The sequence below is a fragment of the Bombus huntii genome, chromosome 14, assembly GCF_024542735.1.
Source record: "Bombus huntii isolate Logan2020A chromosome 14, iyBomHunt1.1, whole genome shotgun sequence".
NCBI classification, from domain to species: Eukaryota; Metazoa; Arthropoda; class Insecta; order Hymenoptera; family Apidae; genus Bombus; species Bombus huntii.
The window spans coordinates 7,858,826-7,872,895 of NC_066251.1; the positions used below are offsets into that span (position 1 = coordinate 7,858,826).

Consider the following 14,070-nt stretch of genomic DNA (forward strand, 5'->3'; position numbering starts at 1 on the left):
ATATATATATATAATTTCATTATTCAATTATATCTGATACATATGCATGACTTAATTTTTCTATATATTTTATACCATACATAACTCGTTTAAACAGATATTTCTCCGCGCACATAACCTTAAGCGCGTCTTATATAAATTTTGCTTTCTTGTTTTTGGGATTCTCAGCACGCATTTCAAAAATATTCATAATAGCAGCATTCTAAAGTAACAAGTGTTATTAAAGATAACGTAATAACAATTTATTGGTTATCACTGTTAAACTAATGTTGAATATACATATATTAGCATGTTTGCAATATCCATAAATATAATTTCATATCTAATTCAGTATACCAATTATAAATCCGGTTATCAATCGTTCTCAATCTAAAAATAATTGTCAGATTTCTACAGAGTAAGAGTACGAAATGCTAGAAACGATTTATATATTATACAATTAATTCATAGAACTATAACTATACTTTATTCGAATAAATATAATAATTACTCCAGAGTGTGCTTTTATCTTTTCTTTGTAATTTCAACGAAAGATGTATGATGACACCAGATGTGATATAATTAACGACAGAAATGTGACGATGATTGCGACGATGGATGATAATTATCAAAGGAATGCCGATTGAATTTATTCGTACTCTTCGTCATCGGGTCGTACTTGAGGGAATCTTCTCACAGGCTGGTGTTGAGGTTGCGGGCGTCTATGTTGAAGAGGAATGTTCACTTCCTCGGGACTGCGGAAAACTTGGTTCACGGGTAAACGAAATTGAGGAAGACCCGTTGGTTGTGGACGTGCTGACGGTGGAATACTGTTCAACGTAGGTTGGGGACTCGCATACACCTATAGATACATATCTCACATTTTTATCTCCTTTTACTTTACATTTCAAGGTAGTAGCATGTAAATAAAATCTTACAGGTGGAGTAGGGCGGCGAATAGGTGCAGAAGGAGTAATCTGATAGTCACCAGCCTCGCGCTCGTCCGGGTGAATGTCTGTCGGGAAGTATCTTTCGCTGTATCTCAAGGTTACGTTAGGTTTGTTCTCAGCTTCAGCCAAGTTCAATGGTTTGTAAAGGTACTCGTTGACGAAATGGTACTGCGAACTCTTTTTGCAATTGATGTCTCCACTCGGAGGCATGCAAATTAGATGAACCTGTAACAGAGATCTGTAACTATCTCGAGGTTTAAGGAGAGAAAGGAGTTTCGTGGGATAGTTAATGCCGTGTACATTTTTATTTGCATCTCTGCTATCGAGAGAAGGAGCGCGAGTAGATTATCCCGGAAACGCATAACGGCGCACTGGTATCGGGCGATTGAACGTGCGATTTATGATTGGCCTTACCCACCTGCTTGTCCGGGTACAGAAAACCGGAAGAGGTATGGTGAAAACGCGCGCCAAAGCATGAGAGAAGTGAAATTTGCTTATCAGTGATATTCAAACCTGGCTGTTTGCACGATCACGGGAATTTTATATTCGTCAACGTTTTCACTTGCAGCAGCTCAGATTACGCATAAAAGGTCACTATTCGTGTAATTACGGAATATAACAGGTGTGGAAAGTGTCTCGCATTCTTGCGTTGAATACGGAGAGTAGATCTATTTAAAGATTGTATCTGCTGAAAATTACCTGATGGAATGTAAATCCTTCGGGGCAGATCCAAGAGTGTTTCGCGTTGTCTTGACAATAGTGGAAGACTTCGCAATTAAGATCTTCATCGGCATAATAGCCCGTTTGCTTGTTCACACAATCGAATTTACTTTGTGGTAAAAGAAGAGTCAAACGATCGGGCTCTTCTTTCTCTTCCAATTCTTCAGCTTCCTTTAAGTTTAGAATACAATTTGAAGCATTATACATGTTTTAATGCGAACAAAGTAGCTACTAAACCATTTATGTAAGACGTTTCATTTCTCTGTTGTATTCTTTGAAAGATAGTAGCTAAGATCTTTCTTAAAATTAGCTCAACGATTTACTACAAAATTATTATTTAATTTCAATAGTCGTTCTGGGATGGCAACGAAATACGTAATTATTGGAAATCACAGACAAAACAAAAATGCTTTACTTCTTCAAGAACATTTCTTTCTTTTCATCTTAATGACTGACTATTACATAAGCTTATTCAGTGGAACTGCAAACAATGGATGCAAGAATTTCTTAGACTACTTTCACTTATTGTGAGATACAAAAGCGTAACAGTTTCACCTGTACATTGATATTCCCCAAAATTTTTTAAATGACAACTGTATAATTTGCTTTGAATGGATATTAAAGAAATATAATTACCCGAGCATTTTGTGGTTGTCCACCACGAAGAATACCACTACGTGGTGGTCCACTCACTCTGATAGCTGCCTGATCGAGAGGTGGGCCCGATGGTTTACGGTATAGCTATAAAAGAATAATGCTCACAAATGAAAAGTACCTGTATTTATATTCATGAATGAAGAGCAATCAAACTCATCTTGTGCTTCTTGGATCATTCATGAAAGTATGCGTTCTTTGTACACGGTTATGCATGGTAATATATAAAGGTACGCGAGTCAATACGTTAAAGCAATTGAAAGTAACTTATTTTTACGTAAGTTGTTACGTAACATGTAGCGACAGGCGCAATATTATATGACGTAACTGTTTTCGTTGCAAGTAATAATTTTAATTTTATACATGTTTATAATTAGATAAAAGTAACTAATCATTGTCATATTTATAATTAAATAAAAGTAACAATCGTTGTCATAACATCAGAAATATCTAGTTTCTCTCCTAAAAAAAAAAAAAGAAAAAAATATTATTATTTCGGAATAGTCATCGCAGTTCTTTATCTTCAGGATTGGTATCTTTAAAAGTTTGACAATTCATAACAAAATTCTCAAATTTCTACATGTCCTCGTTTCATATGAAGATTCATTATGAAGATTATAGAAGATATGAAGGGGAAAGACACGACAAGTCATATTTCTTATAAGAGCTAATTTGTACTTGTAATATTTTTCTCTTGTAATTTTCATATGTACAAAACCTAATGTATCGTGAATAAATTATAATTTTATTGCTTACAGGTGGTTGACTGCTGGGATTTCTGAAAGCAGGCGTCGGAGAAGGAGTAGGTGTTACAATGTTATCCTCGTAGCTGTTATCGCGGAAACCTTGACCAGCACTAAGGCCAGACGAATAGAGTGGCCCTAAACTGGATGATTTGCCGGGATAAGGCACTCTTGGTTCTAGATCGTAAGATCCCTGCGCTGCTGCAGTTGCAGCTAATGCCGCTAGACACAGCCAATACATTCTACAAATGGAAATCGTGAGAGTTCCGTTAAGTGATCCACGTCAGTTTTTCACTCTTCAGGATGACGCGTGTGATATATTTTTCGATATGTAGTACAGAGAGAAAATTTATCCCATTTGCTGCGAACATATGCAAGGGAAAGCGACCTTGGTTCTTGATGCCCTCCATAAAGCGTCATAGCCGAGCCGAAGTGAAAAGCAGCGATATTTCATTAGATTTACGTAAAGCTGATGTTCATCTCGCACGAAATTATTATCATCATCTATAAATTAATCGATCTCATTTATTACCTTGTAATCGCATCGCGTGCGACTGATTATTTTTCAACATCTTTTACGTAATTCTTTTTACGTTTGAATTGATTAATAACGACATTAGTAGCGGCGATCTTCCAGTGTTTAATAATCAAATATATCATTACAATTTCACCCGCAGGTATGGATGTATTAGAAATGAAAAATGGTTGAAGGAGAGATAGGAACATAAATCATTGGTTAGAAAAGTGGTACATATCTGTTAACTTTTTAGCAGATTCATTCGCAGCTGACCGTCTGTAAATGTACTGAAATCATGCATGTCGATGACCTAAAATATTCGCGAGAAATGTAGTAAAATAACCTAATCGATAAATACACTTACTTACATACATATAAACGTATAAGTATACTTGTTCAAAGGAAACGAAGCTAGTTACTTTCTACATAAATATACTTTAACGAAATTATCAATATTTATCGTATTTATCAAACGTAGGAAGAGTTCATTAAACTTATCGATTTTTTGATGACAGCCTATTGTTTGTCTTGAAAGAAATACATCCGTTTACACTTCTACCGATAATGGTCGTGGAAAGCACCTTACTTTCTAAGTGCGTAAAACACGGATAGTGGTTTCACGATTCGTTGGAAACATCTCATTCGTAACGGTGATGACGATGTATCGCGAGAGATCCGGGGCTTTCGATAAATTTGAAAGGCTCGACTTACGAGAGTGAATCTTCCGACATCTCAGTGGTAATAATCTGTCAGTTGTTAAGAGAAATCTCTTGTACAGATGTGATAGATGCGAAAAGATATCACGGAGATTGATAAATTGAGAAATCAAAGCGATCTTTATATTTAACATATCAAATAAATTGTAATTGAGAAACAAAAATTGTAATAAATATCCCTCTACTCTTACTTCTTACAAATACCCTATTTCTTATAAAATAGGCTATTTTACAGGAAAGCATTTACAATACCAAAGTTTCGAACCGCTATGTGTTTCATACTCATTACTCTTGAATTAAAAACGCAATCCAGTACAGATACAACCGGATAAGTGATTTCAAATTTTATAATATCAGCGAAATAGTTACTTGCATAGATCACTGGTGATCACTTTTTTGAGAAGGTAAACCCGAATGAAACGAGTATTGGAAAAGGTTTCCTGAGCCTGTTACAAAGATCAAACGTAACCTGCTTTTTCCTCGCTTAATACAACTTTTACGCAACCCGTTTCTCGTATGGGATCCCGGGTCATCGCGTAATTCCGTTGCGGTGATTTACTTGATTGACCAGTCCATTTAAAGAAACAAAGTGGTCAATAAGTAGCAACTACGGGGAACGGAAAAAATGTCGCTCTTAATGAGAATCTTGTCTTTACTAGGCGTAAGTCCGCGAACCGGCCGATCGTTAAAGAGTCAGTCGCAAACTTGGTTCGATCGGTAGCCCCGAGTGAAAGTGAGAGGGTTTGCGTGTAAAAATGGTACTATCCGGAGAAAAATGGGAACGTATCTGTCTAGAGCGTTGCAAATTATATTATGGTGTAAGAGTATGTATGCAGATCGCGAAACAATATCGTTCAAGGTATGCAACTGGAAAGGACACCGATCGAGGATTCGATAGAACTTGATGTCAGGAATTCGATCGCCACCACTAATTTTTCATGTTGCGTTTCTATTTCAGTTTCTCCGATATCGTTGATCAAGAAATATCATAGAAACTTTCTCTACATGCTGGTACATGATCAAACGTAATTAACATATCTTAATAATTAGAGCAATTTTCAGAGATTACTTGGAACGTAATTGTGCGAATTTAGTTTCTTTTTTACTTGGATGTATTTATGGCAACGATTAGTTTCATTCAATGAAATCTCCTGTAATAAATCGCTGAACTTTCTCAAGGTTGACTGCTTTGAATTAAAAATGTAGATTCAGCATGATGGATCATATGATTTTTAATAGATATTAATTGAGATTGATTTACTTTTATAAGTGTGACTAATTTGCAATAAATGTGAGAAAATGGGAATAATCTAAGTTATTGTCGAAATTAATTTTAGGATTTTTTAAAAGAAGTATTTCTTGTATTTCAACGAAGTTATGCTTGAGACTGGAAGCTGATCCACGGGGGGTTCTCGAACCATATCAAAGAAAGCAATTGCATAATGAAAAAAGAGATAGTTGTTGGACAGCTACAAACGAGAGGAACGCGACGGTATAATATAATCAGTAGAGGGCATACGTAACTGGTCGGCCAATTGTCAGACTTGGACGTGTTCTCACGGAAATCTGGAGCAGACTTTATTTTTTTGGCGACATTTTTTTTTGATCCAAAGTAGATCAAAACTGCGGTCTTCAGAGTGCCAACTTTTTATTCTCGTATTCTATGCTCCAGAATTTTAAGATTATAAGAAGTCTTGAATAGTTTTATTTTTAATAAATATTATATAATGTAATAAAATGATATTATATAAGCTTAAAAATGTTTAAAATGAACTATCCTACTCTAGATTCTACGAATTAAGGATAATTGATAAAATAGTTCGATGTAATAACACATCGATCAACTAATGCGACTAAAATCTTTCATAAATTCCTAACTTGCAGTTCCTGATCGCCCTCGCACAACCGGTTTCCTTTCCCGTTTCCAGGGCACGTGCCATAATCTTTGCTCCGCCATGCATAACGACGATAATTTCGCAAAATTTTTCATAATATTTCCATAGACCTACCTACTGCAATACACATTGGTATTCGAATTTACTACGTTCAATATTGTTAAATATCATCCGGATTATTTATTCATCGTTAATCGTTCCAAATGATTATTCGCACGTTCAAAAAAGAAGAACATCAATGATACACAGATGAAAAGTGGAGAAATGATCAATGGATTTCCAATGGAAAACACTTGCACTGTTCTATTATTATTTGTCACTAATCCCACATTTTTTACTTCTTCCCCTTCTCAAATTTTTCGAAACGTACTTTTTACCCCACTTACCTGTCAACGACGGAGGTAGAGGAGTAACAGCACGATTGACAACACACGAGCTTTATCTTGGCCGGCCGGTTCTTCATTCTCTTATATAGCGTGTCTCGCTGAAAGTTACCTCCACCAAGTAATATCTGGGTTCGCTTTGGGGTAGTGGGAGACATTGGTCGATGTACATTGTAAATCGATGTGTTCTCCAAAATTTTTGGCCCACAAACGGTGATCTTAAACAGCGAAAAATGATCAATGTCATATCAATACAATGAGCAAGATGAATTTGATGTAATGGTATAAAAGTATAACTGTGAATTATTCTAATTTTATTTTATCGGATTATATCGGATGATGCAGTGAAGCAGTCCTAATGATTTAATTAAGTGTAATGTTCAGCATGGGACATTTATAGGCAAATGCAATTTACCTTGGATTTAGATGATTTGGAACTAAATTAAACGTAGTCTTCTGAAATTGTGATTAATAGAAGAAGGCGTGGATGTTTACAGTGAAAAAGTTTTCATGTGCTGCGAACGGTAAAATAATTTCTTTGGCTTACTTTGAAGCTGAAATCTTTTCTCTCTGACTTTCCATTTTCATTTCAAGCATTAATAAGTTGTTTCGCGTGGCTTTATTCGCGGAACGCTAAATAGTTTCTTTTATCCATTCGTTCCTTTCGCCCACGCATTCCCAAAATGAATCTTATAAAATGGATGAGACATATAGAGATCTTAATTAATGAAGTAGGATACGAAGTAGAATTTTGGATCATGTTTCATCATCGAAAAGCTTTACAAACGTGCTCTACTATGTCAAATTGTATTACATGATATATAGGATATAGATCGTAAAAATCGAATCGGAAATAATAGAAAGCTAATTACATTAAACGTGGAATTTATATGTATATACGTAACGAAGCAGGTATTGTACTATGATATGTAATCGATTGCAGTTAAAGCACGATACCTATCTGGCAATTCAAGAAAGTGAAACAGAGCTGCGTCAAATCAGAAATTCTTAAGTGAAATTCCTTACGTTTTTTTCACACGAATGTCGAAAGCTATTGGAATTAAGAAAGAATAGATAAAGGTGAACATAATTATTGGCAATATTTGTATACCAATGGATGTGTTTTCATGGTTAATGAGATTTTAACGAAGCACCTGAAGAAAAAGCGGTTGATTGCACGGTTGGATGCAATTCTTACGTCACCGATAGCTACGGCCTTTTAATACTTCTTATTTTTATAGACACGAGAATTCACATCCGGTCGTTTCCGCAAAGTATTTTCAATAGCAATGGGGTCCCAACGAAATCAGGTGAAGTGGCTTTCTACCACGCACCACATGAAAATTTTCTTCCGATAGTAGGTCGCCGTATTTCGATGACTCAAATTTTACGCCGTTGCTAAAACTTTATTTGCATTCAATAAACGTGACTTTAATCTTTATATGCATTAATGAACTGTTTATTATGATTTTATAAACTGTTGGAGCACATCGACAGGCTATTCTATATTCATTTATTAAGTTTCTATTGTCATTTAAAAATCTAAAAGTAGCAAATGGTATAAGAATTTGAGACAAGAACTTGCGATAAATAATGATGAGCTAAAGTTGCTTTTTTGCGTATCACTGGCCTATTTGCGTGCATCTTTGTATCTTTTCGTATGCATGACATACAAATACACACTTTAATTGCTTTTCACCTAAATCGTAAGCTGCGCACTGTGTTACTGAAATGTCGAAAGTAGGTTGGTTTATTCGTACTTAATTTAATTGCCTTTCACGCAGAATCCATATCTTGATTACATCCATAAAAAGTTCTTGTATTCTTTCCTTTCTTCTTATGCACTTATTCGCTTTTCAATTATTTTCTCAGTTTAATTTCTCGGGTACATTACATTCTAAGATACCAATTTTTAACTTAACGGTTCTAAAAAGTTAACGTTATATAATTATATGGATTTTGTAAATGGAGCCAGTGATTTTGACATGATCGTTGAATTGTACGTCAATCAATCGGTAAGCACCTGGCTGAACCGAAGAGGAGGGAGAACAAAATCAAAATTCACGCCCACTGAGAAACTTTCGATCTCTTTTCTTCGATTTCTTGACTCCTCGGCAGCGTGAATCGCTTCTCCCCCTTGAATTCAACGCGCTGCTTAGCATGTAATTTATTGAAATCGTATGGAAACAGATCGCGTGGACTTTCTTTCTTGCAGAGACGCCTATCGAAGGTCATTGTTTTCACTTGACGGAAATCGAGGAGTGATTCCTTTCGATTGATGCGATCGACGAGATCCCTCCAAGATTCGGCCGTCATTCACTTTCTTTGCCTCTCCTTGTTCTTCATACTGTAACTTTTCCTTTTCTCGTCAACGAAGTGTATAGTTTTTGGTATAGCTATACTTGTATACTTGCATGTGTATACTTGGCACATTTCACGTTCATAGACTTGATCCGAACATTATTTTTGTCACAATTCATCAAAGTATACATGTTAACGAAGGTTTTGATATTTTTCTTGCTTAAATTCTAGTTCAAATGTGTCGCAATAATTCGTTCGATCGAGCAATTAGTATAGTGTTTGAAACTGCTCTTCGGCCGAAACAAGTTTCACCTACACGTTTCGTACCTACTATGTTCTTCATGGATAACATATCGAACAGTGAATTCTGTTCATTTCCAGTTACATATATGTATACTTCAAACCATGGTGCGTTCGTTCCTTAGAAAATTGACCTCGTCAAAGAGAATTGACTTTTTTCAGATATCAAACCGGTTTCTACTAACTGCAACTGAATTTAGATCGCCAAGTTAAAGAATAAAATGTTTTCCGTATATGAATGTACCGCACACCGTTATAGCTAAACAATGTATTAACTCCTCATTGTTCTCGATGAATCCCTCCTTTAGCCTTTTCATTGTACATCATCGAACATTTGATCTCAAATCTTCAACTTTCACGTTGCTGTCAGTTTAACTACACTTTTTCATGACAGAAATATCGAAGGAGTATCGACATAAATAACATTAATTAATAATTAAACAATTAATACGTAATGTAAAAATTTCTTATTAAATCTTGATTGAAATATTCTGATTAATGTGGTTTCAATGAGTAAATATAATATCGTTTATGACGATTGTATTATATCATAATCTTTCAATGAATAGCAAAAACGAATTTATCATTTATAGGGAGGCGTGGTACTGATAGAGTAACAGATATTTGGGTGCTCCGGCCGTATAAAAGCGTAAGAAATACTTTCACCAGCTGTCAGACCTGCAGGAGAAAGTGTGTTCGCCCTCCGTTCCGCCCCTGTAGTACGCAAATGGACCATTAAAGGGGAAAATGAGGAAAACGAGGAGAACAAGATGAAAATCGTAATTAGGCGGAAGGTGAACTTTAGTCTGCCAACTGCAGACATTTATTCGTTCTGTTTGGTTCTGTCAGTTTCTTCTTTAGATATCTTACATTGCAATAATTGCTAGTAGTTCAGGTGAATGACCGTCACCTTTATGCATAGACGGCATTCTTTCCATTCACGAGAATAACTTATGTTAACGTTCTGCGATATGCAAATACAAGGAATCAAAGTCCATAGCGCGCTACCTTGTTAATTTTGAAATTTATTCTTGAAGAGATATGTCTAAATTTCTTTTCTTTTTTTTGTCATTGATTTCGAAAAGCATAATCTTTATAAAGACTCCAGGAGTGAGTAAGACTTGAAATGTAGCTAAAACACCTGAAATCAAAACTGAACATGTAAATAAATCAAAAACTCTTTTAAATATAATTTTCTTCGAAAAAATGAAATAATGTTTTATGATAAATATGCTACATAGAAAGAAGGATACAAAAAGAGATAAAAATAGAAAGATTACATAATGTTTATGTGCTGTAATTAGATGTTTACATAGTTGCATTAACTTTTATTAGTGTTTCCTGTTTTTACACAAGTACTACTTTTTACGTAATTGAAGAATAACTTTTAAAATATAATAGCAATATAAAATCATATAACACTGTTTTTCTTCAGTATCTACTGGTTATCTGTACAAATATTTAAATATAGAAATTGGAACGAAGTAAAAATTAGTAGTTTATACAATAAACAATCTAAACAATAAACTAGAATAGATGGAAGACGCAAGGAATTCATAATAATGCTTTTTCAACTACAAGTATGTACACATCGAACATTGCAGTAATAAATAACGTACATATTTTATTTCATATTTTAATATTTTATACAAAGGTTCCTACTTAATATTATTTATGATTTCATATTATCGTAAAAAATATTTTTAATAAAATAAAAATCAGTCATTTTTCAGTCAATGCTTTCAATGCCTCATCGATCAACGACGTACTGGAACTATTGGAAACAATAAGTGAATATTTTCTACAATTTTGTTATATTACGCTATTCATTCATTGTCGATAGTGTAACATTTGCCAACAAATTTTCCATGATCACCATGCAAATATTTGTTGTTTGTCCATATCTTTTAATAAACAGTTAAACTGAATTAAATGTTATGTTATGCACGACATACAGAAACCAAAGACATACATTTTAAATAAACAGATATGGCAATAAGGTGTAAAATTTCTCTACATACATGATTAATTTTTGGACTCTGTATTATCGTTTGTTAGACCAGTCAACTGAGACTATATTTGTATTTACAAATACAAATATATCGTAAAATTTTGGCAGTGAATCTAAATAAGTATGATGTAATAACATAATCCAGATGAATTTTTCACAACTTTCAATATATCAACAATGTATAGGAATATGTTAGTTAATGTTAATCACGCATCAACTTTGGTCACGTGGTTTCAGATGCTTTGCGGGATCGAATAGCTTTTTTATGTTTTACTGGTTCCATTACACTATCATTATCGGATATTGAAGAATCTCTTAACGTTTTCCGTCCGCGTCCCACGTTCCTTTCTTCATTTTCAGATCCAATAGATTCTCTGTTTGATTTCCGTCTTTGACGTTGTGGAATTTGATTGTGAACTTCCATAGCTTCACGGAGATGTTTTCGTTTTGCTTCCCAAAACATTTCTTGTCTTTGTGCAATTTCAGGATACCTATCGAATAAATTAGATTCAGCAAATAAAGTAAAAAAATTTGATATTTCTTACTTCTAAGATAAGGATTATCTTAATACCTTTCAATAAATTCTTTAGTAGGTGGAATGACTAAATGCCATCCTTTCTTAGGTTCGTGTACTGCTAAATTTGTAAATATTTCTTTAATTTCATCAGCAGGCAATTTAATAACAGATGAAATTGTTTTTCGGTCTAGGAATTCGTGTTCCGTAAATGACAATAACTGAAATTGCGCAGTTGCTAGTATAATATTCTATATAAGCCGTTTTCATAAATTATTTAATAAACATAACACTTACGACATAATCCCTAGCTCTACACATAAGTTCAGCAGGAATACCATTGTGTGATGATATACTATCCTTTGGATACACAAGTTCACTACTTACGACCCAATTTCCCTGTACTAAAACTGCTACCTGTTGCAAATATTTTAAAACAGCTGTTGTTTCCTGATCTGGTGATAAAATTAACTTCAACTGTGCAAAGGATATTACTTTGGCTATAAAATAAATTTTTATCATTACTACATAGTAACCTAAAATAAATACAGATAGATCTTGAAGATACTAACCATCTTTCATGAGTATTTTAACTTGATCAAGAAGAGGTAAAGTTCTAATATAATTGAGAGATGTAGTTGGATTAGCAATATCTGATTTCGATTCATCTTTTATTCGTGGTGCTAACAGATCTAAATATTGTTCAGTTGATATATTCAATGTATTTACAGTTTCATCAGTAGCAGAACAAAACATTTCTAAACGTGTAAGCTGAAAATATATATCTTTAATAAATGTCTAATATAATATTTCAGTAATAAATTCAACTAAAGATAAAATATTAACCTCTGCCTGAGCGCCATTTACTGGAACATAATTTGTACGAATCCATCTTTCTTCTAAACTTTTTTTGGTATAATGCTGAAAAGATTGCTCTTGTATTTTTTTCATAAACTCAGGCTTTTGTCTAGCAAAGGTTACATTGACTTGTTTTGGACCTTCGTCTTCCTCTTCACAATCTATATATATTAAAGATTACCATTATTAAGAAAATATTTCAATCAAATTAAATTAAACCGATAGAATCTTAATCAGATGTCACCTTCACCCATATTTTTGGCATCATCTCTTATACGTTTATCACTTTTATCTAGATAGTTAAACTCTGGGCGCAACTGAATTATCCCTTTTAATGGTGTTATATGTAATTCTCCATCTTGGAAAATACCAATTCCATAATTAGAACAGTTTGGTAATGCACGAGAAGACTGTAATATTGTTTTATCCATAAGATTACTGTAATATAAAATTTATAATATATAATACATCTAAGGTAGATAAATTATTTATTTATATATCTGGATTCTTTAAAATACCTGTCAAATGCCTTTTCATCATCTTCTTGATCAATACTTGTATCCCCGTCAGCATTTATTGCAATTTGTTCGCCTTTACTTTGATCATAATTGACACTATGTGTATCTATTGCTACTTCTATGAGCACTTCTTGATTCTCTGGCTTTATTGAAGTTTTTAAGAAAGTGGTATTGTCATAACCTTCCCCAGAAGGACGGACGGGATATTGAAAAATAAATAATTTATCTGCGAGTGTTTTTGAAAGAAACACTGGAATCTGGAAGGAATCCAAAAATGTTGTATTTCATCTTCAATTTTTCTTTTACTTCGTATGATTACTTAATTTAAAAAATGTAATTATTATTCATGCATTATTTTTAAGGATTTATTTAAAATAAAAATTTTTCATGCAGCAATAAAATATTTACGAGTGTGTAACACAAATTTACTTCAATGTAATTAAAATATAAACATTATCATTGTAAAATCACACTATTAAGTTATAAAATTAGTTTATATAAAATAAATATCATAACAATTTAAGCAAGGAACATAACCTAAACATAACCTAAAAATTAAATAACTGGAAAGAAAATAAAAATTCGCTTACAAACCTCTTTAACCACTGGGTCATTCTCATTTTCCATCTTACTAGTACTACACATTTAAACACGATTATTTGGAACTTATTCCTTAATACTACCAGAGAGAAAATACTTGGATATCACCTAAACGACCTCTAATACAAACACTTGATTTCTGTTATTCTGTTACGTCTTTGAAGTAGATAATTGAGATAAAATATATGTAGATGAATCTGTAGATGTATATCTGGTGAAAAAGATATAATGAAGTTGCGTCGTACACAATGCGTTAGAAGCACGTTGATTCTTAGAATGCAAAAATGATTTATGAATTGATATGACAAATTCTTTCAAACCAATATATGTAAAAATGTACACTGTGTGAAAAATAGCGAAGTGTATTTCTGAAATTTGTTTTCTAGATTATATGCTTAATAGATGTTTGCA

The 14,070-nt window shown here is 33.5% G+C and overlaps 2 protein-coding genes across 4 annotated transcripts; both read right to left on the reverse strand.

The window, feature by feature from the left end:
• Window positions 1-32: 32 nt before the first annotated feature.
• On the reverse strand, window positions 33-9,564 carry LOC126873309 (uncharacterized). The gene is made up of 6 exons (XM_050634047.1): window positions 6,561-9,564; window positions 3,060-3,288; window positions 2,286-2,390; window positions 1,629-1,820; window positions 918-1,154; window positions 33-841 (listed from the first exon to the last, which is right to left on the reverse strand). Exons 1-6 carry the CDS (start codon window positions 6,713-6,715, stop codon window positions 629-631), a joined length of 1,131 nt encoding a protein of 376 aa, XP_050490004.1. The 5' UTR covers window positions 6,716-9,564; the 3' UTR covers window positions 33-628.
• A 389-nt stretch (window positions 9,565-9,953) lies between these two features.
• Window positions 9,954-13,849, reverse strand: LOC126873303 (DNA-directed RNA polymerase III subunit RPC5). 3 transcript variants are annotated; one of them, XM_050634030.1, is made up of 9 exons: window positions 13,654-13,849; window positions 13,060-13,316; window positions 12,786-12,979; window positions 12,530-12,702; window positions 12,256-12,454; window positions 11,981-12,183; window positions 11,741-11,904; window positions 11,456-11,660; window positions 9,954-10,299 (listed from the first exon to the last, which is right to left on the reverse strand). In XM_050634030.1, the coding sequence occupies exons 1-9, from the start codon at window positions 13,702-13,704 to the stop codon at window positions 10,291-10,293; spliced, it is 1,455 nt and encodes a 484-aa protein (XP_050489987.1). In that variant the 5' UTR covers window positions 13,705-13,849; the 3' UTR covers window positions 9,954-10,290. The 3 variants fall into 3 exon arrangements, with proteins under 3 accessions (XP_050489987.1, XP_050489988.1, XP_050489986.1); XM_050634031.1 differs by having other exon boundaries at window positions 9,954-10,311; XM_050634029.1 differs by lacking the exon at window positions 9,954-10,299 and having other exon boundaries at window positions 10,427-11,660.
• Window positions 13,850-14,070: the final 221 nt, after the last annotated feature.